This window comes from Ambystoma mexicanum, chromosome 7q, assembly GCF_040938575.1.
Source record: "Ambystoma mexicanum isolate Mex_15411 chromosome 7q, UKY_AmexF1_1, whole genome shotgun sequence".
NCBI lineage: Eukaryota > Metazoa > Chordata > Amphibia > Caudata > Ambystomatidae > Ambystoma > Ambystoma mexicanum.
In genome coordinates, this window is record NC_090941.1 from 809221220 (window position 1) to 809247892 (window position 26673).

At 43.1% G+C, this 26673-nt stretch overlaps 1 protein-coding gene across 2 annotated transcripts in view; it reads right to left on the reverse strand.

Annotated features, from left to right (window-relative positions):
* ARHGAP42 (Rho GTPase activating protein 42) overlaps window positions 1-26673 on the reverse strand; it is a 979121-nt gene that overhangs the window by 207083 nt on the left and 745365 nt on the right. For both annotated transcript variants that reach the window (XM_069639111.1, XM_069639110.1), the window contains exons 9-10: window positions 13274-13374; window positions 1298-1410 (exon numbers count right to left, since the gene is read on the reverse strand). In XM_069639111.1, coding sequence (XP_069495212.1) covers window positions 1298-1410; window positions 13274-13374 — 214 coding nt within the window. The remainder of the gene's footprint in view (window positions 1-1297; window positions 1411-13273; window positions 13375-26673) is intronic.

Sequence of the window (26673 nt, forward strand, 5' to 3'; positions counted from 1 at the left end):
ATCACAAATGTCATTGATGACATCACTGATGACATCACATGTGAAATATATTTGGAAGAAAAGTCCCTACAAGGAGTTGTGTTTATATTGTTGGGACCAATACGTCAGGGGTGATCGGGAGACCTATTGCGAACTACTTAATCTATTAAAGAATGTACTCATCTAAAATCTTTGTATTGAAGTGTTGTTGTTAATACAGAAACCTAATCATATATAAACATAGGCAATGACTGCAGCATGCACAATAGAAGTACACTATTTATAATCTTGTAATTTTGGATAGTATAGTGTTAAACATGTAATAACTAGCTAACAATTCAACACTTACAACACTTGTGCTGGTACAAACAATACATATGAATAACCACAATGCATGCAAATCAGAGGCACATACAGGGAAACTAAAGCAAGGATTAAACAAACGGCATCATCAGAAAATGTTAATGACATTAAAGTTTATCTTCATGTATACAAATGAATTGTGTGTTTGAGGCCTGCTCATTTACCCATGTATGTGCACCATAAGCTGAGAGCAAACCCTAAGGAAAGTACTTAAAAAACATATGACAATGTTAAAGTCCAGATATATAGCACCTTTTTCAATTTTAATATTCTGATTGTCAGTGAACAAACCCACCTGACCTATATATGTCAGTGAACAAAAACAAATGGTCCAGATGTGTGATGTCATCAGTGATGTCTTCAATGACATTTGTGATGTCATCTTTCATGTGCCTTGGTGTTAGTCTTAGCAGTGCACGGTGGTGGTGCGAGTTATGGTTGCTTAGCTTACAATAACTGGCAAATTTCAGGGTTTTTTTCAGTTTTACTTGTAACCATAACGTCCCTTTAACAAAGTTTTTTCACTGAATATTGTTCCTGCTTAGAATTCTGTGACATGCTTGTCTAAGAAGTTCAACGATGGAACATTTGTGTTAATTAAATCGTGTCATAAATCTCCAGAATGTCCTTTATACTGTCAGTGTGCAAACAGATATATGCAACAACGGATGCACCAACCCGTATCCAGGGCTGTATTAAAAATAAAAAACCGTGTCAAGGTTCACCCGGAAAAGGAGGCACATTCTGGGAACTATGCAATAGCAATATTTTCAAACAATCCCCTTTCAACTAATTGTACTTTTTTTTGGGTGAACCGTTTATTAACTACTACTTGTTCTTGCACTTTAGTGATGGTTTTGTTAGTGGCAATTAACCGGCGCACCTTTAGTCCTAAAGCTCACACAGACACGGAATAAGCAAAATATATCACGCACTACTAATAACGCAGACCAACCTTTCAACGACTTCTACATCAAAACAAAAACGTTTATCTATAGAATCCGTTTTCCTTCGTATGCAGGTTTTCAGCTTGAACACTTCCGGGGGACATGCCACAAGACCGTTCTGCTGCAAATGAGAAAAACGGAAAAGCAACGTCAAAACATAAACACACATTTTAAATGCATCAAAATGCGAAGCAGGGATCAATACAAATGTAAATGACTATACTTGCAATGTTGTATTTACCGAACCAAATGTTACCTCAGTTATATACACACACATCAGAACATGTCAAGAATGAACTGTGCTTTTATCGATGGCTGAAAGAGAGGTGGAAAACACATTGCAAGCCTAGAGCATCATTATACATAGTTTCATCTCTTTCACCCAATTAACGTCTGGAATAGAGCTGGAGAAGATGCAGCAGCAAAGAATTGTACAAACCTTTTCCTTTTTACATTTTGCTTTGGGAGCAATACAGCCAGTCTTATTGTTGGATGAGGGCACGTGGATCGCTATGACCGCATAGAAAGCATGATATGATATGATAGGATTGGGTATTTATAACACGCTTAATACCCGGAGGTTTCTAAGTGCGGACCCGGGGATCGAACTTTGTGCTGCTCCGTGTCGTCTTGCTTCCAAGCCAAGCACGTTGCCTGAGCTATCCTCCCGGTGACTTGGCGCAATGGTGTCAATCATGAGACATAAAGGTGCGCGATTGGCACCATTTCCTCTTTTCTTGCGCCCATTCCAGCTCAGGTGGTCCTGAGTCTAACCTCTTTGGGAATTGACGTGGGAGGCTACTCGAATGAGACCGGCTAGCGATATCCACAGGATGTACGTTTCTAATACTCAAAGTCAAACAGGGACTGCTCTCTTTCATTTGGAACGTAGTGATAATAAAACAAGCACTGCTTATTGTTTTAGATCTATTATTTACGTTAATCAAATAAACGTGAATAATACTGGCATTCCTTCTCTGAACTGCCCTATTGTTCTAAACAGTGTCAGACTGGGGCATACAATTGACTCGGACACCAGTGAAAAAGGGGGCGAGTCACAAATGACAGTTCTTTGCTTTTATGACAGACTGAGCAGTATCCAAGCGTGAGTTTTTGGTAGAATATTTTGTAAATTGTGCATCTTGAAGAATATTTGTTCAGCAGCAATGGACACAACTTCTAGAAGAACAGTGAAGTAACTCATCAAAGTGGCCCACTTCAGGCAAAATACTGACCCACTTTGACCAGAAAAAGACTTGTCCACACTAGCATGGTGGGTCTGCACTTATTGCCATATAGTCCAGTTCAATTGCCAATTGTAGAGTCCGTCTAAGCTAGCCTTCAACAGAAGAGTAAATGAGAGAACAATAGTCTTCAGTTCATCCCGAGATCGAAGTGATCCAGTGTGTTGACATTTATATTGACATGCTGGGTTGACACACTTTAATAAAACATTTAGGTCTGTGGAACAGTGCTTAGACATGTGTGATAAGATCTTTACTGGTGTTAGGCAAAGTTTTAATGCAGTACCCTCTTGGAACACTACAAGCAACTATGACTATAGGTGTAAGCAAACCAACCTTTGGTGTAGGTATGTACTACAGTTTTGGTAGCGCTGCTTGGTATAAGTATGTACTACAGTTTTGGTAGTACTGCTGAGCAGCCAGGCTTATCTCAAGAGGGGATATGTGAGCAGTAATGATGTTACACAGAGGTCTACAATCACAGGTATTCAAATAAACTCTTACTCAAGTTTTCTTAGTTAAACACTTATTAATTAACCAGTCAGATATAAAACATTCAATAGAAGGAGGCAATTATATATATATGCTTCAATACTGTACACTCTAAGTTTCTGAATCAGATAAGGCCCTATTGCAATGGCCTTATGAACACTACCTACAATCACAGGTAACTTTTAGTAATAAGGGTGCAGGGGACATGAAAAGCTTACTGTAGAATTCAGAATACTATTCAAAGAGGAGTAAAAGGCAACGGTTATTAGAACAAGAAAGGTTACAATTATTCTTAGACAGTGCAAATATTTTGAGTTCACCAGAAGAGTCAATTCAATTCAATAGGCTAGGCCAAAGTTAAGGGGCTAAAGTCTTGGATAGGATACAGCAAACGGAAAAATCTTTGCCAAAGTTCTTAGAAGTAGTTTGTAGCAAGAAGAATCATATGTTGGCTCACAAGCTGATTAGGTTTCAAGCACTTTCACCGCGCGAGGTAAGTACTCTCAGTCTTGTTTTGCAGTACCTTACAAATGAAGAAAAAGAGGCAGCTGATGACTTCTGTTCCTGGCAGTTCCTGCAGATTTCGCTGTTCCTGAGCCTCAGTCGTGGGGACAAGAGGGAGGACATCGGAGGACTCTTGCACTGCACTTGAACAGTCAAAAAGCTTGGTAAAACTTCAATTCCGGTAGCTATAAATCAAGCACACAAACTGGTGTCTCTCTCCCTGGCTATACGGTTTTCTGCAGCACTCTGAGGAAAATGCAACCAGCTCTGAGATGAGTATCCAGGTGGTTTACTGTTGAGTTGATTGGTCACACCAACTCAAAGGGAGAAGTCGTCCTTACAGGGGCTTCTCTGTCGAGGTGAACTTGGTGGTTCGGTCCTGCAGCAGGGCTTCACCGGGCAAACCAACGGTCCAGGAGTTGCAGCAGCCGTTCTCTTCAAGCTTGTCTTCGGTTCTTTCGTTCCAGTGGTCGACTCTGCCTTCCAAGCCAAGAGACATGCCTTTTATTCAGTTCTCTCCAATTAATTCCAGCCTAGCTGTCACACAGCCAGCAGGGTGGCTGTCCTTGCTGAACAGTCAGCCAACCAATCATGCCAGAGTGCATTTGGGTCTCCTAGGAGACTAAGCACAGGAAGTGTCGGGCACCTCCCTCACTTCCTGCCCACCCTAGACACTTGGGCACCAGAGGCGGTCTTCACTCCTGAAGCCCGCCAAAGGCGAAGGAACAAAGGGACCAAACCTGGTTTGGCGCGCAGAGACAAAGTCTAGAAGAACCTTTCCAAAAAGAAATTGCAAAAAAAGAAGACCGGGACCTGTTTAGACAAAGGGGGCTCAGACGCCATCTTGAAAATCATGGCGCCCGCGATTTAACTCTACCGGAGCTACGAATAGTTTGCGGTCGGGAAAAATCATGTAGTTCATTGTAAAACCACTGCCACCAGCAATTCTAAGAGGAAAGGGTAGCATTTGACTGCTACATGAGTATCTAGACATAGGGGATACCAAGTAAACCCTCCAGCACTCTATTGTAAGATAGGGTGCGCTGGGTCTAGGAATTTTAAAGACTAGTAAAGTCAATTTCACTTTACTTACTCTGGGAAACAGTAGTTTATCCCAGAGAAGGTATTTAAACCTTGGGAAAGCCTGGAAAGGCTTCCCTGCACCACTGCAGTGAGGGTGCTGTGTGACACAAAAGAAAAGATGATGCCTATGGAGTTAGTTAGACTCCATAACCAAAGAAAACACACGAGTAAAACATACATAAAAATACATGAGTGGGAAAAAGGCTCACACTCTCTCCAGGTAAAAAAAATCAAGTCCTCAAAATCCAAAGTTGCTGGGGGACTCTAAGGTGAAGGGAATTAGCACATTTTTGAGAATTCTCCCTAACAACTGGGTATGTAAGGGACATTAATGAAAACTTAATTATATTGATGCCACAGGGGCAATATAATTATCAGGCTAGGAGACCTAAGTTGACATTCAAATGCAAATATACACAGTGGGGCAAACCCTCATCTATTGTGGCCCTATCACAATGGGCACAATCACAACATCAAAAACTGCTAACAGGACCGGTACAACGTGTCTGAGACTGTTCTCTTATTTGTGGGTGGGCATTAGGCAGTAATGAAAACATTATTTATCACAACAAACCAAAACATATGTAGATACTTTTCTATTCATAATTTATCAAAAAGGCAATGAACATTTATTGTATAGTTATACAAATATCCAGATCCATAAAGTACACACTATCATGTAATATTGTTCTGAGGGATTAGTATGTGGATAACATTATTACATCTCGAACCACCACATTTCTGGAAATGGAAGAACCCTCCCTGAGAAAACACATTTTTCTATACCATCACAGTTAAGAGAATGCACAGGTGTATGACACCAGTCATTTATGGGTAGTCTCTTCTTTTGCTTTTGTTCAGACCATCACAGAAGTATAGTACTCCGTGATTGGGAGTCATGTCCCTTCCTGCAGTAGATTAAACATCAATCATCTTTAGAAGAGAATAAACATGTCTAGATGTAACAATGTTATGCACCATATTAAAGGTAGGACATTAGACTGGCTCGCAGACCATAATTGCAACACTAAAATGATTGCCAATGAACAATGTGCATGGACTGACCCTCAGTTAATCTCATTCTCCCTACCCATCCAATCTCAAGCCATTACAAACCCTATAGCCCCATGTACTTTGACTAGAAATAAGCATAATGTAACTATAGATAGTCTATTACCATTACTCCAACCTATTACCAACCTCACACTCACTAGCTCAGACCCCACAGTGCTCGTTGAACTCTACAATAATACTATCAAAACAGCTATTGATAAAATAGCACCATTGAAAATGCATAAAGAGCAACCCCAAACACACCTCAACTCCTGGTTTACCCCTAATCTCAAAGCCTTACGCAATGAGAAAAGAAGGGCAAAAGCCCTCTAGAAGGCTAATCCGTTGGATGATCATAAGGAACAATTGGCTCTAATATCCAAAAAAGTTCAAATGGAGATACTCCAAACCAAAAAAGACACCTTCAATGATAGGATCAACAAAGAAAGCTCTAACACTAGAGAACCATTCATCATTCTCACTAGAAACACCTACCCCCCAAACAGACATTTGCATCAAGGACAAGACGTGGCGTACTAAAATTCCAAACCACACTAGCCAACAAAATGTCACTGCTTCAAAAGAAAATAGAAAACAAAAAACTTAACATAGCTAAGGACTTGCCTGCACCAAACTCGCACACAACTCCAGAGAACTCACGCAACCATTTTAAGTTTGCCCCCATCTCCATCAAGGAAGTAACAGAATTAATATCCTCACTTAAACCATCAAGATGCCAGGGTGACCCTTTCTCCGCACCAATTGTCAAAGAGGCCGCCAGAGCTAGCACCCTTCATCACTTCCCTCAAACTCTTCATTTGACTCATGTTCTGTCCCCACTAACCTAAAAGACGCGTGGGTCCTCCTGCTTCTGAATAAAATGTATCTAGATCCCAACATACCTACCAATTACAGACCCATAACCACTATCTCCTTCCTTCTTAAAATACTAGATAGAGCTGCCTACCTCCAGATACAGTCTTATCTAGAAACCAATAATCTCCTGGGTCTGCGACAATCTTGTTTCAGACCTAAACATGGAACAGAAACAACATTAAGTGATTTAAAAAATCAAATGGACAACCTAAAGGACAATGGGAAATTGGCTCTCCTCCTTTTAGATCTCTCGCCCGCATTCAACCTATTTGATCACAAGGTCCTTTGCAACCATCTTATCACTGCTGCACACTTCTCCAAGGAAACCACGGCCTGGATTCTGTCTTTCCTGGATAATTGTACCTTTAGAGTCTTTTAACCCAATGCTTTAGCCGAACCTATACCCACCACCTGTGCAGTCCCTCAAGGGTCCTGTGTTTCGCCAACATTATATAACATATTCACCTTGCCCCTCTTTGATGATCTTGATAATCTGGGTGTCACCTACACTAACTACGGAGATGACACTCAGATTCTCATACCCATCACTGGTGACTACGAAACTGCCTCTACTTTACTCAATAAAAAATATCTGATCATCTGGGTGTGGATGGCCACCCATGGCCTGTGTCTGAATGACGAGAAGACAGAGCTTCTCCTCGTCGGCTCATCGGTAAAACTAAACAACCTAAGTAATCAGTTTAAATCTTTCAATATCGACGGCAATAACATTAAAGTTTCCAGCAAGGTGAAAACCTTGGACTTCTACCTTGACTAAGCTCTTAACCTAAAGAGACAGGTCAATGCTATATCATCTGCCACAGCATACACCTGCAAATTAATTAACGCTTGTAAACACTTCTTGTTAACAGCCAGCTGTATCACACTAGCTAGAGCTCTAATACTAGCAAAATTAGACTACTTCAATGCCTTAGATCTAGGCTCCAGCAATTATAACATAACCAAGCCCCAAACCCTAAAGAATAACGTTCTAGAATCAGTATTCAACATTCCCAGATATCAGCACAGACGCAGCACCAACTGGCTTGCAGTCAAAGATACAATTAACTTCAAATCTCTGACTCTTGTGCATACATGTCTAGCCAATGCCGCTTCTAAATATCTAGCTGACACATTCACCAAAAAAACCTCTGAACACCCTGTGAGATCCATACACTTACATTGTCTGAATGTACCTATATAAAAACTACAGAAAGCAAGCGGAAGCAGCTTTCTAGTGATGGCCGCTAAACTGTGGAACTCATTACCCCTCAACCTCAGAGCAGAACCCTCCTAGTATAGTTTCAGGAAGAACACGAAATCCTGGATCCTTCCCCATGATGTATAATCCTATCTCAGCTCTAGCTCACTGTAAATATCTGTGTCTAACACATGTCATTATTTGTAATTATGCTGTAAATACTTTGATTGCTTTATTACTATTCTGTATGTAACTTTCGTAACTCTGAACGTGCCAAGATACCTCCGGGTTTGGTGCACTATATAAATAAAGAAACAAACAAACTTAACCCTCACAAAAATAGCAAGGGTTGACAGGATAGAAGATTTGTTGGTGAATGGGAGTAGGTCATCTTTTGGGATGCTAAAAGAGAGGCAAGGTATGGAAGGTTGTTCATTTTACCCCTTAAGTGCTAAGGACGAGCATGCTTGTCCTTTATCCATAGACTTGATTAAAGCTCAGCAGTAGACTCCTGAAGCTTGTGATTTCTAAAGCAAAGGAAACTAAGAATGGAGAGTTGGGGAAGGCTGGTGTGGCAAATGTCTTAATACGAGTTGGTCGGGAAGGACATGTCGATTCTGCAGCGTATTCCTTAATTCAAAACACAGGACAGCACAGGATTACTGTCCAAATGGTCTGATGCGTAGGGTCGGGAAATATCTGCAGCTGGATGGGTTACATTTTGTGGGAATATAAGAGTGTCTTCCTTACGTTGTGTGGACAGAACGTGTGAAAATCAAGATTTTTAACTGGCTTTTCTGGACACGGGTTACCATGTTTGCTAGGGGTCTATATGGTTCTCAATTATGCTAGGGGTGCAGGCACAAAAAGCGTACTATAGGACATATATTGTGGGAATGTTACAAAATCCATAGCTTTGGTCTGATGTAACATGCTGCATACATACAGAACTGTGAATGGATATGGATTTCTCTTTTGACACTCTTATCCTGGGCAGTGATTCACAATTGAATGAGTTGTCTTTCGCACAGACATTTTTTTGTGTTCAGAGCAGCTACAATGGCAAAAGAGTAGTTTTTGAAGGGATAGAAAGCTGTGCATTTCCCAATTAAGCTGAATTGGGTTCATGAATTACGATGTATGTCTTTAATTGAAAGAATCCTTTGGAAGACTCGCAAGAAGGTTACTGTGCGTGGGTCAGAAATGTTTTCTAAAAGTTTGCCATTTATTCAAAGTAAATATAGGGTTGGATGAAGACCTACTATTGTTCTCTCATTTACTCTTATGTTGAAGGCTAGCTTAGACAGACTCTGTGCTAATGGTACTTGAACTGTTTCGCTGACCCCTATCGATAATAGATCGATCCCTGCGTAGCAAACTGAAACTAAAGAAAACTGGCCTAATGTCAAATATACCTCTGGCCTTCACACTAGTACACACAACAAAATTCTACAAGAAAAATATGGCTAAAATTCAGTTCAACAAAACAGTCTTGTAATTCATGCTCAAATGCTCTTGGAAGTACTCCTTGCAACCAGGGTTGTATTCCCTTTGCCTGGATCAATTCAGGAACACTCAATATAAGTTATAGTTCTGTTTCAACACAGTTCCGTTCAAAGTAATATAAAAGTATTTTTCAACCACAGAGTACCATGATAACAGTTTTTCCAAAACAAACTAACTTCTTCTTGTCAAGATAACATGTCACTCTTTCTCAATACTTCTTCTGTTGGTAAAACTCTTTTTGTCAGGATAGCAAACAACAACTTGCCTGTAACATACTTCTTCTAAACAAATGATAAAGCACATACATTCTTTCATTCTACAAAGGTTCTTTCCACAAATCCTTCTGCCACAAAGGTATCAAACCATAATTTTCTTTTCTGGTCCAATTGCCTGTAAGGACTAACTACTATAAGCCCTTTTCTGGTATACTTGCCTGTCAGGAAGAAAACTCCCACCACTATCTTTGATGGCTTGATTTCCAGTATTCTCCACAGGAGTCTTTCAGCGTGGTTTCACAATTTATTGACTGCTGGCAATGTGAGATATAAGCTTTCCCAAAATTATATCTCTTAAAGGGGCCTTAGGCTTTGTTGGTTTTATTAAGGGTCTTTCACAACTTATTGGCTGATAGTAAGGCTGGTTATGAGCTATTCCCAGAGGTGGTCTTGTTCTGGTTTGCCTGTAGCATCTTGGCTGCAGATAATGATAATGTTGGCCAGAGCTTGCCCCACTGGTAGTTTGCCAAAGTCTTGGCTGTAGGTAGTACTGGTTACAAATGTTCCGTTCTTGGAGTTTGCACAAAGTCTTTCGACAGCCTCTTGGGTGTAGGTAATATTGGTTACAAATGTTCCCCTCTTGGAGCTTGCCCAAAGTCCTCCTTCTTTGCCACTTAGCTTTGTTTTTGCTATTCATTAAATACATTCTGATTAGATTCCATAATTGTTCGGTATCAAAATCATTAGTGTGGGCAGCTTTCTGCAACAGAGCACCCCAGTATCAGCATTCACTCTCTGCCAACTCACTGTTTTCATCATGGAGGGCCCCTCTGTTTGGTACACAATGGACAGTTAAATGGGGAAACACTGGTCTGCTTGCAGGTAAAGGCAAGGCAAAAGGGGTGGTTGTGGTAGTTTAGTGGTATTCCTAACTGTTGGACACAAGATGATGAGCTGTTCTGGCCCTTTCGTCAGACACCCAAAACCCTGCTGATATGGAAAGGAGGGGGGGTTTGGTGGTGGGTTGTCTGACCTTAGACAGTGGATGGTGTAGTGCCTGTCTGGGAGGGCGGGAAGTTGGAACTAATTTCAGCTATCTGCATGTGGTTGTCTGTATACCGCATGCAGGGCTAACACCAACAGCCTACAAAGGGATGGGAAGAGGCAACCAGCAGTGTGGTGGGTTGATGCGAGGGGGATTAGATCTCGTAGTTGTGAACCAAACAATTTTGGTTAAAATGTATAGGTCGGAGACATCGGGATTTTTTTGGCTTGTTCTTTATTCACCCTGATGGCTCAAAGCTCTTTGCATGTGGATGGTTGCCCAAAACGTCGATCGGGTTTTTTCAACAAAATATTTTACTTTTTTTCTTAAAACTGGCCATTCCCACTGGCTTTGGGGTGTGCTGAAAGCCCATGCTTCTCTCAGTTTTCAGTTGTTTTTCGGTACCCCCTGTTGGTCTTGGGGATATCGTGGGGTGTTGTGGAGAAGCCACAACCAGTCTGGTTGACTGGTTTCGATGGTTATAAGTGGTTGTAGACCATCTTCTTCAGGACACAAAAAAGTCTTCATGTGGTGATCACTCATGTCTGTCCTCATAGTAGGGCAGCAATGGCGGGCTGCATGGGATCCTGGATGCAGAAGTGGAAACTCCAGGGGACCAGCGGTTCGGCGGTGTAATGCGGTGCTCTCCAGGTCTGTGCCTTGCTGGCTGGTGCAGACACAACCACTGCAGCCTGCTCGAACAAGACACTGGTAGCGTTGTGGCTCCCTCTGGCTGTCAGGCCCTGCAGCAGTGCTTCTGAAGTAGTTTGGCTTCGCTCCTGCTTCGGCGAGCTTCAGGTAAGTTGTGCAGCGGTATCCGGGTGCAGTGGCAGCTCTGTTGATCTGCTGTGGTTTCTCCAGTCTGCTTCATGCTGCTTCGGTAGCGCATCTCCTTCACAGCTGGGCTTCTTCTTAGTACACCATCTTCCGCACACGTACTATGCAGTTCTTCTGGCTTTCAACAGTCGGGATGACTTCTGCTGGCGGGCTTCTCTCCATGGCTGCTCCTGCACCTCGGATGGCTTGGGCTCCCTCTGGTACGCATCCCTCAGGCCCATAAACTGCTTCTTCCTCTGCTTCATCTTCTTCACAACAACCGCACTAACACAGCAAGGTGTCCTCCTGTGGTTTAAATATCCAGCTCAGATGCTCTAATTTGAAATGACTAGACCACACCTTTCAATATTCACACTCCTGAGTTCTGGCATTATGGGAATCAAAGTTAATTGGACAAAGGGTGATATTAAGTTGTTGCATTTTATTTTCAATGAAATCAGATTATTCTATAGACAGAGTTACTAGAGTAAGGGGAGCGTGGGTAAAAGGTCTGCAATTTCACATAAGAGTGAGGGTTTCTCTTTAGAACAGAATCAAACCTCAAGGTTTTCATCTTTAACTCATGAGCCTCTGAGGCACCAACTTGGCTCTGTTCAACTGGCTCTTTATAAAAGGTTACTGGAACATTGATATTATAGGGATTGGAACATTGATAGTATGCCATTAAAAATCAGGAAATTATTTAATCTTCAGAAGATGATGAATACCACGTCCCTCCCAGTGGAGTCAAACCTTCCCCTTGTTAGTCTTCACCTCCCATGTGATCTTCCCCCTGATACCACCCACAGGGTAAGAATCAGGTAGCGACTGCCTTTTCCTGGCCACATGGGAGGACTTTAGGCTGGGGTTGAATGATAACTCGACAGAGTTCTTCACATTACCTTGTATGATGGCATATGGTCTCTTTTTTGGACTTGGAATGTTAATATGTCCTGTGGGGGAGGAGGGCTAGGGGAGTGCTCTGAATTTCTTTGAAGCTCTTTGTATCTCTTTGTATATTTGTAAATAATCCAAATAAACATGTTTAGAAGAAGTTCGGGATGAGCAAACATGTAAATTACCTTCCACACAGCAATTAAGGCAGGGCACCTATACAAACGTGTCTGACCATAGTGTCACCCATACGATTATAATAAGATGGTTCAAGCAGGTCAAAACAAAAGAAACCATGTTCTTGCGAGAATACCAACTTTTGACCAATCTTACATATACGAAGGTCAAAAATGAATTTTGAGGAGAAATGTAATTGCTTAGATCAGATTATGCCAAGCACAAAAAAACAGCGGGAGTGATTGTAATGACAGATCATCGTTTTAGGTGCAATACGAGTTGAAAATAAAATTGTAAATGAAGACAGATTTTATGTTTTTAATGTTGCTTTTGAAATCAGAGACTGCTTTTGGGAACACCTATATTACAAACTAACTTAAATACATTTACATTTCAAATACCTCTGGCTTCTGTGAATTCAACCTTGTTTCACACATGTTTGTGGGTTTATGTAATGACACTAAGTTCTGTCAGCTTTATTCAGATAAAAATACATATATCCATAAAAGCAACAAAATATAAATACAGCATCAGATTACACACCTCACAAAATATCATGTCACACTTTAAAAACAACTGATCAATAAAAAAATTCTTAGTTATCCAAGCTCAAAGTTATCGGTCATAATATCACGCCTATTTTTCATACATTATGGACATGCCTCTAATGACTGTATTGGTAAACTCTAAGTCAAACACAGATTGTGGTTTATTGGTAGCAAATTAAATTAGATTTTTTTTTAATATAATGTTTTTCAATACACTTCTTCTCACTAGTACGGTATGATTTATCAGTCCATAAACAATCCAAAAAAATGACAGAACTACAGAACAGTGTGCCGTAAGTTTAAACCAAGGTCCAACAAGTGGGTACTCACCACTTTTGTGCCGGATTTTGCTTCGCAAATACTCATAGTAAATGCTTTAGTTCCTTTGTCGTAAGTGCAGTAATGCTTGATCCATGTAAATCCAAGCGGCCCTAGAAAGGAAAAAACAGTCTATGCATTTAGAGTTTGGTAATTGCATTCAAGTTATGTTATGTTGATTAATACCACGCACGGCTACCACCCAGGGGCAGTCTCCAGGTGCTCAAGTGCGTAACATGTCTTGGCCAGTACACCATAAAGGACAACCCAAGATTGGCTCTGTTATTAAAGTATTGACGTGTGTCAACACGTCTTGATGTAAGTAATATGTGTGATAAAAAGGGTACCGTAGTTTGGAGAAGTGTACTGTTGTGTCACTATATACATCTACTACACAACACCATTTATTAAAACTATAAAACGCGCCCAACAAGTACTTGGCAGGTTTTGAATTCCGGTCAAACAATGAGGAAGCGAGAGCCACTCCACCGTTCCTCATCTATGTACCCTTCCATTAAGTAGCGAGTTGAGGGACGTCTTTATTTCTGCCTCACAGTGCATATGTTTACAATGAGGCGAAGTAAATGTTGGCCCAGATTTTAAAACTGGGCCCTTTGGTAAAAGGACACCAAACTTTCCAGCAATGTTTACTTGCGACTTAAAAAAGATATTTCGCTCATCTATTGCAGAAGACGACCATAAACAATGTGTCCCAAGGAGGTCACCTGAGGTAAAACACAAAAAAAGTCAGAGCTACGGTCGCTTTCGGCTCTTTGTTCCTGAAATCCAATTAAGATGTGACCTGAAAAAATAACTCACTGTGCCCCACTACTGGAAAGTGAGTACAACAAGCCTCTTCAGTAGCGGTTCTAAATTGTGCAACAGGATTCCAGCTGCTAGATCATATTTTCCACAGACAACTCAAGAATTACTATTTCCGCCATGAGGAGTCTAAAAGCTACCAAAACTGCTTCACAAATACTGGTCCTAAATAGGCGTACTCTAACATATGGGATTGCAACCTTAGGCTCTCTAGATGTGAGGGATACGGGGAGTCATTGGTCGAAACATCAGGAGAGGCGCGGGTCGCAGACCTCTGTTCCAACATGACCCATGTATGTGGTATAGTCTCAAAGGATCATCTTTTTCCACATAATTTCCATGTGTCTTTGGCTTTTCGAGTTCACAAACTAAGCATTGAGCGCCACACCATCATGCCATGCCACGTGCAGTTGTGGTGAGTATAACTGTGTTCAGTCCTTCATCATTTAATATGCTGTCCACTTCCTGCATTACATTTCTTCACCTCACAACGTGTACACTACGATGCATCATGTATATCGCTCTCACAGCGTGTAAACTACATGTGTACTTGTTGGGCTCATTGTTCAATTTCGGGTCCAATATTGCAAAGTGCACGCTGCCAGCCTGGCAAGTATGCCACCTGCAGCCATGTACGAATGGAGTTGGATCAGGAAGAACAACACAGAATTGCTTGCACATTTTTCGTGCCACTAATTTCAATTCACTGCCTAGTGAATTAACACCATTTGAAATGACGTGTGGCTCTGCTCCACCAAATCACTGTTTCGGGTCAAACAAAAACCCCAAGTACTCCTTCCAGTTATGGGACTCCATGTATGATCGGCGACAACTGAATAAGGCAATGGCACCTGCTTAACCCCCCCCCCCCACCCCGAACCCCCAGATTTCAACAGCAATGTTACAGTTCCGTTCCAACATTGCCGAGGCACAGCTCAGGTTGTCCCATCCTACAGTGTTCAGGGACTTGTATAGACTTCTGCAGAAAGAAGGGGGGGGGGTGATAGCCCATTTCCACCATACCTTTTCTATAGCACCTGTGGGCGGGGGGCCAATAAGGGGATTTAATCCTCTAAGTAGCCTAGCACCAAAGGTACATCCCAAAATCGCACGCATGTCCCTGGGATTTCTGGCATTCACCATTCACACTGGCTTCCCTTCTATAATATTACTAAATGCAAGACCGAGTAACCACTTACCATGTGTAGGTGGCGGGGCACTAGGACCATGCCGCTGAAATCCATCTTCTACGCAGGAGGGGCTTGATACCTGAGAACCTACTGGTCAGTTTGCTCAGGAGGGGCGTGATACCCGAGAACCTACTGGTCAGTTTGCTCTTTTGTTGGAACAGCCCCAATAACCATATAAAGGGGAGAAGCGGACTCAGGTCTCCATTAAACAATTCACACTTGTCACGTTTCCCCACATTGACACAAGGAGCATTCAGAAATAATTTCTTGTCTCTTTATTTGCTCATTGACTTCGTTTTGCCAGTAAAATGCTCGCATCTCACCAGATGAGTATTTCCAATTACTTCTATTACTTGGGTAATAATCCCGGAGACAATGGCTTGTACTAGGTAGTACCAGTCTATAGCCCAAGTTCATTGGCCCAAGCATAGTAAAGACCTTTAACATGGTTCTGCCCACTGTTGAGGGCATTTACTGCCCGGAGTAGCAAGCGAGAGAGGGACCAGGAATTGATGCCAACCAGCTAACATTAGAATATAGGTGGTGAAAAGGTGGCAGTGGTTCTGGGAGTCAATGTTGGGGGGAGACTGAGTCCGGGGGGCTAGGAAGCAGCTAAGCAACAATCAGCTTGCTCTGCATTCAGGCCATTACCCGAGTATTCGGCCCAATAACTGAGCTGCTCCCCCACCATACTCATGTAACATCACAGGTTATTAATTTCTTTTAATAAACCTAATAAATGGTGGCATTTGTAGGCAAAGGCATATTTGTTCATAAGAGCACAGCAAGGATACAGGTTTCCAATAAATTATGTATACAACGTTAGAAACCAAAGACGTACAATCCAGCTACCCCTGTTTCACATCGATCCTATCAATAAGATACGTGTCTACCTTGTCCATGAGCTACAATTAATTTATAATTGGTATGGCCTGGCTTGAAAAAGGGTTCTGAATCAAAACAAGCGTGCCCCGTTCACTTTTATTCTCAATTCTCTTGACAGAGGCCATGACAGTGTTGCCAGACAAAATGACAACACACGCAGCATTAGTACGGAACTCTCTCCAATATTCCTGCAGACTATTGACATTTAACATTCGAAAACTGCACTTGGAGATGGTGTGTAAATGAGTACATTTCGGAACTCTGGTTCAATCAATACTCACCTATAAACATCTACATTGCATTGGGCAGAAAGCCACTTGGTTTATTTGGTATACATCTGTTCACATTAGACAGCAAAATAGTATACTATATCATAAAAGGCCAGATTTATGTTTGTCCAAAGCCGTCATGCGCCTGCTTCACCTGTTACTACCACTAGTGGGAGCTCTTGATTTACGCACACAATAGGAATTCAAGTTGAACAGTAGAGACTGCCTACTTCGCTGGTTATCACCGCTAAAGGGAGCTCTTGCCTTACGCATACAATAATATAACTTCAATTTCATCTTCCAGGCAAACAAAATGTGCATTTCAACAATGGTAACATACAGATGAAGATGCTCAAAACTATCCCATAGAATTTCTAAATGAGTTGGCTCCATCGGAAATGCTTCTTCACAAATTGAAAATTAAAGTTGGCAGTATTATTATGATGTTCAGAAATCTTAACACAAAAAGAGGTCTGTTGGGGTCACTATTGCGCTTGACTAAGATGGCCGCTTTCTAGAGGATCTCTGAAGCCCGGCATTGCGACACACCAATTTTCCTGTCTTTCAGGGTGCTCAAGCTCGAGGAGAGTGGACGCAGCGAGACCGCCAGATCTTACCCTCCTTGGTCCCTCGATACGCTGCAATAGCCCTAAACTCCCTGGGGCAATGAGCGCAAGGGAGCGCAGCGGGACACCCTGCCCTCCATTCATGCCCGATGCCTCAGGACTGAGGGATGTGTTGCACCAACCCAACGGAACGGCGACCTGCCTGACTGCTGCAGTGAGCGGAGCTGCGACCCAGCTCCACTGGCACCGGCGACCCACGTGGTGGAGCTCGCTCCAAATTGGTCCCTGATGCACTGCACCTCACCTCGCCAGATCCTCCAGAGCGTGCAGCTCATTTGCCTAGATCCGCTACAGTGAGACCCATTGGTGCGCACAGTGCCAACCTACTCTGAAGGCAATAGTGAGCGGGACCCCGCACTGGAGGAGGCGGCCGCCCAGATCCGCTTTGCCATGGTTGACACAGACTACGGTGGGAGACGCCTCGGACGGCGGCAGTCTGGGCTTGGTGGCCCCAATCAACTCTCTTTGTTCTTTTTCTGTCCCCCCCCCCAGTGCCAATTTGAACCAACACCCTGGGCCCCCCACCGATAGGCAGAGGTGGGCCCTCTCAACTATTTGCTACACACACAGCAACTTGGGATCCCACGTCCTCCTATCATCACCAACTCTAAGGCACTAAAGCCCATTGCTTCCCTGACTGGATTGCAGCAGCAGTACCTACACGCCCAGCGCCGAGCTGGTGGGCTGCGCAGAACCCATAAAGCAATCATTCCTTATACTTGGACAACAAATGCGTAACACCGGCTGAGCATACCACCTACCCCATATCGTGGCCGCTAGTGTGCTGAGGATTTTGACAAGCCAGGAACTCTTGCATTTCTCCTTCTTCGCTCGCACATTCCAGCAACCGACAATTGAATTGGAGTAAGTAGGCCCAAAACAGCAGGCCACAAGCCAAATAAAGAACCTCAGGATAAGCATACAATCAGGAGACACTAAGCTGGTAACAGTGACCCCTTCTTCCACTATAGGGGTCAAACCATGTAATTAAAAAGCCAGTACTGCTTTGGACAAACCACTGCCGAGGTCATTGCATGACCCAGGAGAGATCAGCTTTCTGACCCACAGTGATACTACTGCAAATGCCCCCAGCAATACTACCACTGACAATACCTTTACCGGAGACCAGCAGATGCACAATGACCAAGGGGCCCGGGAAGAGGCAGAGCTCATTAAATATATACGCTAAGCCTGTGCCAAAACCGGGGAGGGAGCTGGCATCACTGGTGAAGCTTCAGGTGGTGTGGCTGAGCAACAAGAACCCAGTGAACTACACTGTATGATGAAACATGTGCAAGAAGGATTCACTGCCATACACACCAAGATGCATGACGTGAGCAGCACGATCAGCTCAAAAAAATCTCACATGGACAAAACAGATACTTGCATTATGGAGGTAGAAACCAGAATGGGTAATAACGAAGACGAGGCCATCGCTGAGAGCAGATGTCACCTCACTCAAGAAACAAATGCTAACCATTGGCAAAAAGAACAAGAACCTCGAATCCAGATCACAACGCAATAACCTGCGAACAATAGGGGTACTGGAAGACAACATTACAAGGCCCATGGGAGAATAGCTGGAGAACATCCCATTATCACTCCTGGACACCCCGTAATTATCTTTGGACCTTGCGATAGAGCAGGCCCATCGAATGCTTGCCCCCAAGCGTAAACCTGGAGCCCCTCCTCACCCGATAATAGCATGTGTGCTAAACTACCAGGACAGGGACGCACTATTGCATGCCACAAAAGCCAAGAGCGAACTACTACTGGGCTCCACTAGGATTCATCTTTACATCCGTACAACAAGAGCGTAAATCAATCATGGCCACTAAAAAGAGGCTCTGCAACCACAACGTAAAATATGCCATGCTCTTCCCTACTAAACTGAGAGTAGAACACTGCAACAAGGTGTACTTCTTCACCGTGCCCGAGGAGGCCATGAGATTTTTAGACAAACATTTCCCTGGGTGACCTCACCTGACGCTCTCCGGCTCCTTTGAGCCCCTTTTGTTACAGATCCTAAACAAGATGCCAAGGGAAATGGTTGCTGGCGAATCGGAACCTGCTTATTCCGTGGTGTCTGACACCATCTACCAGTTTGGTACCATAACTTGGAAATTATGCACCCGTAACCAATTTTAGAAGACGTAAAGTTAGATGCACCAATACCGGCCTGCAGTCGGCTAACGGCCCCCATGCAAAGTTGCAAATGTTGTTGGGATGTTCAGGCGGGCTGTTCATTCCTCTGATTGGGAGGGGGATGGTTGAGGAGGATGGAAGTTGTGCGACAGTTATGAAAAATGTGCTTGACATATGTGTTTCTATTGATAGCAAGCAATGTTACTTGGCAGCGACTTTGCTGGTAATCTCAATATCCAACACAATGGAACTATCACATACATCGATCTAATGGGAACGGAACCAATACATTTTATGAGTTGGAATGTAAGGGGGTTGGGGAATTTGACGAAAATGTGCCGGCTTCAACTACACACTGTGTGGCATAAAGCGCATAATCTGTTCCTGCAGGAAACCCATGTGTTGGCCTTGGGCAGTGACAGATTTGCGTAGAACTGGGGCCCACAACGCTATTACACTTCATACTCGACCCAATGCAGAGTTGTTCTGACCCTCATCCATAAATCCATACACTACACACACATAAAAGCACACTTAGACCCACTGGGGTAATGTGTCCTGCTGCGTGGTGTACTCTTGGGTCAGGAAATAATTCAGTTAAATATGGACGGACCCAATATCAATGATGCAGAATTTTATATAGAAATAATGAACCTCCTGGCACTTTATCCTTTAATACCATCCTTTGGGCAGGGGATTTCCACACTATAATTGACTTGGAGCTTGACAGGTCAGGATCCAAGACCCTGCAACTGACCAAAGCCGCCCTGTCGATATGTAGAGGCCTTTGTGAAATTGGGATGGTGGATGTCTGACGGCTTATCAACCCCTCAGCATGGCAATAGACCTATTACTCTACAGTACATGATTCCCATTCCCGAATAAACATGTGGTGGATATCTGACACGCTTGTAAGTTGTCTTAATGAAACCGACATACTGCCCAGAAAATTCTCATAGCACTACCCGATCACACTGACACTATCCATTGGCGAAACCCCAAAAACAAGAAGGCAATGGAGATTTAAGCTGCAATCACTTTTAGATCCCGTATTTGCCACTGACCTGGAGAAGCGAATCGACAAATACTTTGAGGTAAATACTGGCTCCGTTGACAGACATGCAACCCTTTGGGAAACCTTCAAGGCGGACATACGCAGCATTGCCCTAGCAACGGAATCAGGGATACTCAAAACAATACAAAGGGATATACACACTAGTCAAACCAAGCTACGCCATCTAGAACAGGCATATGCGGCCGCACCTGGAAAAAACATTCTGGGAGATATAAAAGTCGAACTTGACAATGTCCGGGCACACGCAGGTTGGGAAATGAAAGTCCTAGATAACCCAAACCTGGTGAGGAAATATGGCGAGCACCCTGGCAGGTTGCTAGCTAAAACCAAACACCATATCCCGTTTGTACAAGATATGACTGGGAAATCGGCACATACCACAACAGAGGTGAGCCAGTTATTTCATTCATTTTATTCTACGCTATACGCAAATTCAGATGCAGCAACCCTCCAGACATAGAGACATTCCTAGATAGCCACCCACTATTGGTACTGTCTGACGAAGCGAAAGAAAACCTCAACGGTCCCATTACCCCTGAAGAACTATCATGAGCAATGGAAGCCTTCCCATCCAGAAAAGCCACTGGACCTGATGGCTTTACAATGGAGTTCTTTAAGCACCTCAAGACCCGCCTTGAAACATGCATCTCGGGTACACTTCCCCCCGACACCCGCACTTCGAGAAGTGGGGATTACCGTTTTACTTAAACCCGATAAGCCTCCCGAACAATGCGGCTCCTACCATCCCCTCTCACCCAAACTCTGACGTCAAAATATTTGCTAAAGTGCTGCCACTACGATTAGCCCCCCCGAAATAGAACATATTCACCCAAACCAATCTGGGTGTGTCCCTTTCCGATCCACCGTGCCCAATCTGAGATGCCTTTTTAACATCTTGGCACAGATCGGCCCAAAGGCACAGGCTGTAGCCGCAGCCCTGGACATACAAAAAGCCTTTGACTCAGTATCCTGGAAATTTATGTGGGCAGGGCTAAGGAAATGCAACTTTGGGTCTGGGTTTATATTGTGAGTACAGCTACTATACACACTGCCTGGGTGAATGTAAATGGAGTTCTCTCGGACCCTATCGATATATACAGCGGACCTCGGCAAGGCTGCACGCTGTCGCCCCTGCTCTTTGCCATAATGATGGAACCCTTAGCGGACGCAATCCGCTGCAATAGGGCGCAAAAGGGGATCTGCTTAACAGGTGAACCAGAAATGACCGCACTATAAGCAGACGATGCACTATTATTTGTACGCAACCCAGAAAGACACCTGGCGTCAATCATGCAAGATGTTCTTTCTTTCGGGACCCTATTAACTGCACCCTTAGGCAGAAGGGTTGGTGTGGCGCTCTTTTGCTGTGGCTGCGTCATTATCTGTTTACCTGTGTTTACCTGTGATTGATATACTAATATATTGAACTGAACTGCTGCAGAGTAAGAGGAGAGAAGGAGCTTTGCGTGTGTAATGGAGCACAGAGCAATTACCCTTCTTCTGTTGCTTGCACGAACATTATCTAAAGCGAAAAGGTGAAAAGGACGCCTTTCTCTTTACAACTACAGGAGAGCTCTTCCTACCGACACACAAGTCACATGGGAATCAGCTGGCTTTATCAGCATACCCAACGTGCCCTTGCGGCGTAAGCCCTGAGACAGAAGGGCTAGTGTGGAGCAGTTTTGCTGTTTGGCGGCTTTGGCGTGCGGCGCGCTTCCTCTAATCTGCCAGTGAGTCTTATATCTGAAGACCACACGACCCCTGTCCAGCGCTGCCACTCGTCTGGACTGTGAGGGAAGGCGGACTGCTAATGCGAGGAGAGAGAAAGTAGTTGGAGGGGGCAGAGAACGCCTCAAAAATTAGCCGCAGACCAGATCAGCTGAGAGAAACACGAACACTACGGTAATCACTCTGTTACTGATTTACTGTCGTAGGGAATCCCTCCCGCTTACTATTGACTGCATCTCTCTCTGACTCCATCCCGAAGTAAACAAACATAGAGAACAGCTCGGGAGAAGGAGAAACAACAAAAAGGGGAGTGGGAAATAAAGGTTGAAACCGGGATTGAAAGACTCAAGTATTCAAACTGGGGAGGGACTGCAATTCGGTAATACAAACCCTAACTCCATTCAAATTTGACAGAAGGAAATTAAGAGGAAAATAAATAGAAGAAATAAGGAGGAACAATAGAAGGATACAAATCATCATCCACGGAACTAGATCCACCTGATGCATCAATTTGTAGAATGAAACTAAGGAGTACAGCGCACCTGGATCTAACAAAAGCACCAGAATGGGATGGCTCCTATTTGGAGCCAGTGGTGTACTCCACCACAGTAGGGTCGCCTGCTGACAGGAGGGAGCAGGAGCCAGCATTGATCAATCAACACTCAATTGAGGCACAAATTCACAGCCCTAATTTAAGATAAGAGGATTAGAGAATTGACAATGAAAATCAGACAGAATCCAGGAATCACTGGATAAAAGGGCTGGAATACACGGTTACCACCAGAAATATACAAAAAAAAATCAAAGAATACTTCGAGAAAAGGAGATTTAGAAGTCTAGATGAACTGGTAGAATACCCAATCAAGAACCTAATTCAGCAGTCAGAGGAGGACGAGAGGAGGAAAAAGACACGAGAAGAACAGCAGATAACACAGGAAAGCATTGAAAGTGAGATGGAAATTGAAAGGGAAGAAGAAAGAGACACTACAGAGACAAATAGAGGAAGTCTCTCAACAGAAAGCGCTAATAATGAGACCCCAGAAGAGGGGAGAGAAAGAAAGCGCAACCAAAGTCCAGCCACAAGTGGGGCAACCCTGAGTGCTATTAATTATGTCTTAAACCCTCTGGTATTAGTTTTTGAACTACTAAAAGGGGAGGTTCAATCCCAAACAGGAATAGTCTTGGAATGAACCAATGAAGTGGCAAGATGTGAAGCCTCAATGGTTGGCCTCAGAAATGTGATAAACACCTCAATAATTCCATCAATAGAAGAGATAAAAAAAGAATCTTTAAGTCACAGAAAAGAAACGGCTGTCCTCTGTACTCTCCTGAAATACTTGGGGGAAGCAGAAGAGTCTGGGAGAGATCAGATGCTGAAGGCTATGTGGAATTGGAATGAAATGCCAGCGCAAAAAGAAATAGGAAACCAGACCGGGGCTCAACAATCTGAAGAGCAGGAAGACACCCCCTGTCAGAATCACCAATAGAAGAGCTCTTAAAGACAGCCAACTGATGGAAGAACAGGATCATATTGGAGAGGAGAGTAAAGATCCCCAACAAGATGGAAAAGAAGATCTTAAAGACGACTCAATTATAAGCTGGACTGATGCAAATAACAAAAATTCCAGGAGAAAAAGGAATGCAAAAAAAAAACAAAAAAAGGAAAAATAACGACCAGGAAAGATTCCCCTACCTGACAAAAAATCAAGAAAAAAAAATGAAATAACAGTCAAAAAAGGGGAAGGGAGATAAAAGAAAGCATGGATGAAACTGCGGAAAAACGACGCCTCCAAAGGATAAAAAATCTTTGGAAGAGGAACCGAAGAAAGGGCATAATAGCACAGAAGAAATCTTGGAAAATCAAGCGCAAAACCAGAAAAGCAAGAAAAGTATAGGACAGGATTCCCCGAATATACCAAAAAGAACCGGTGAAAATGCAGGCTCACAAACTGAGAACCAAATTAAACCTACAGAGGTAGCGGCGACAACTACCAAAAAAAAATTGAAGCTTGCCCCGATTTTTATTAAAAAACTCAAAAACAAACAGGCGAAGCAGGGCCCAAAATAAAAATAAATAGCCCTGATATTTGAAAAAATGAAAGCATCCATGCCAAAACTGTCAATCCTGAATGAACAAGAGCTCTCTACCGAGGTGGTCATGAATCTGGGTCATAGAAAATTTCAAACTATCTTAGAATCTGAAATAAGAGAAACCAGAGAGAAAAAAGATATACCAACAAAGCAAAGGGAGGAAGAGTACAGGGAGCGGAGTTGCAGTAATGCAGCCACCCCAAGAAGAATCCCTTACGGGCTTTGAAATCCCTAAATTATGGCTAAAGATGGCACCAAAACGAGCGAAGACCAAATCTCTCAGCAGAACGGCGATACTATCCATACTCAAAAAAAGTAGAGGCCTCTATCTATTCTCTACAGAAGACCTTGAATATGTGAAATTCCCAGACCGGGAAAACTCGTTCTTAGTAGAAATAGGACTGAGTTCAACAAAAGCCATTACAGCAATTTTAAACGCAAGCAAAGAACTAGAACAAGAAGGGTTAACACTACACAGCTCTGACCCCGACTCAACCCGAATACAGCTAAGTGAAAAAGGTCGAATGAAGGAAACGGGGCAGTGGGAAGGCAGGGGCCCTTGGAACACAAATGGAGAAGGGAAAAAAACACCTGTCAAGGAAACATCAATCCAAGAAAAAACACTGGCGGCCCTACCGAATATACTTACGCAAGTTTTGAAAAACATGGTCATAGGAATTCAGAGCCTTTAGGCAGAAAGAGCTGAATGTGGTCAGCTGGAATACAAGAGGCTCCAGCACGTTCAGGGCAAAAGAAACAAAACATTATCTGCAGGAGAAAATTGACATATTGGCCTTCCAGGAAACATGGCTGGTAAAGCCAATAGAAATAGAGGGATTCACAACTTTTTCTTTACTGGCAAGCCAGAAAGCAAAAGGGAGGCCGGCGGGAGGTTTAATAACCGCCATCAAAAATAGCACATTTAAATGTGCCACGCAAATAGGGAAAGACGAAAGCGGGATCCTGGCCTGTAAAGTCCACTCCTCCACTAACCCGGAAGAAATTGCCCTCATCAGGATAAATATCTACTAGAACCCGGCATCCACCAAAATCTGAAACTTTCAGGACAAGTTAGCAGAACTAATGGGTAAAATCATGACAGAATGCTAGTAGGAGACTTCAATGCAGAATGTGTATACCGTAAAAGGAGCAAGGGGGGCGAAGGAAAACAGATCCTATCAAATAGAGGAAAGTCTTGGTTAGAATTCAACAAGGCATGGGACCTGAAAATGTTGAACAATGTAAATCAAGATGATCAAGAGCCTTGCATGACATGGCAGAGAGGAAAATCAGCCTCAGTCTTGGATTACATCTTTGTCAGCGAGAGCCTTTTTTCCCGGAAATCACAACTAAAAAAAATGAAATGAAGGAGGAAGTGACCAATCTAGTTCGGCTTCACAAATCAATTTTCAAGAAATAATGGGAATAAAAGGCAAAATCAGACTGAGAAAATACGGACAAGGAGGAAGGAACCTTAATAAAGAACTGAAGAATATGTTGGAACAGACGACTCAAGAGATAAGAGATAAGCAAACCAGAACAGTTTGTAAAGATATTATTGTCACTTGTCCCCCCACAAATGCCATCAAACAGTTTAAAACACACACATCTCCAGAGTTGTGATGAAAAAACGAGACAAAGGAAAAGAACTCTGAGAAAAACCATCAGAGAACTGAAGAGCCAAAAACTGAACAGCGAAGCATACCCTCTGGAACTAAAAATAATCAGGTGAAACTACAAAGCTTGGACAAAGAACCACAAATTCCTTCTCCATCAAAATGAAGGTGAGGAAATGTTAAAATTAGTCTCGACTTCATCATCGAGAAACTTCTGGTCATTGATACGAGAACTAGAATCAGCGTCTAGCAGCACACTATGCAACCTGGTCCCAGAAAAAACCTGGGTGGAATACCTCACAAAGAGTTTTGGAAAGAGATTAAAGGAACCAACTTGCCCGTCCCTAGACGAGGGTTGGGAATTGCAAATTGAGGAGAACGAAATGGGCAAAGCTGCTGAGAAGCCTCTTTAAGGAGATATTACAGCAAAAGAGCTTCCCACCATCATGGAAGACCGCTTTGATCATACCATTCTTCAAGGCGGGCGATAGGGCAAATCCATTAAACTATACACCTATCGCCCTCCTAGACATTGATAGTAAAGTTTTCATGAGACTCCTATTGAACAAGCTATCGACCTGGACAGAACAGGATGGGGTGCTATCCAGATGTCAAACAGGCTTTAGAAAAGGCCTATCAACGGCTCTGAATGGAGACTTACTAAATATTTTCAGTGAAACAACAATGGCCAAGTGAGGAACACCCCTATTTGGAGCCTGGATAGACCTCTCCAAGGCTTTTGACCAAATTGACAGAACCAGGCTATGGCATAAACTTAGAAAAAAGGGAATACCAGAGACATTATTATCAATGCTAATGGAACTACACAGGGGAGCAAGTGTAAGAGTACGTTTAGACAACAACGGCCACCTCTCCGAAGCAGTTCCAGTGGAAAGAGGTGTAAGACAGGGTTGCTTGGGGGCACCCACATTCTTTAACTTGTTCTTGGCAGATGTAGGAGAACA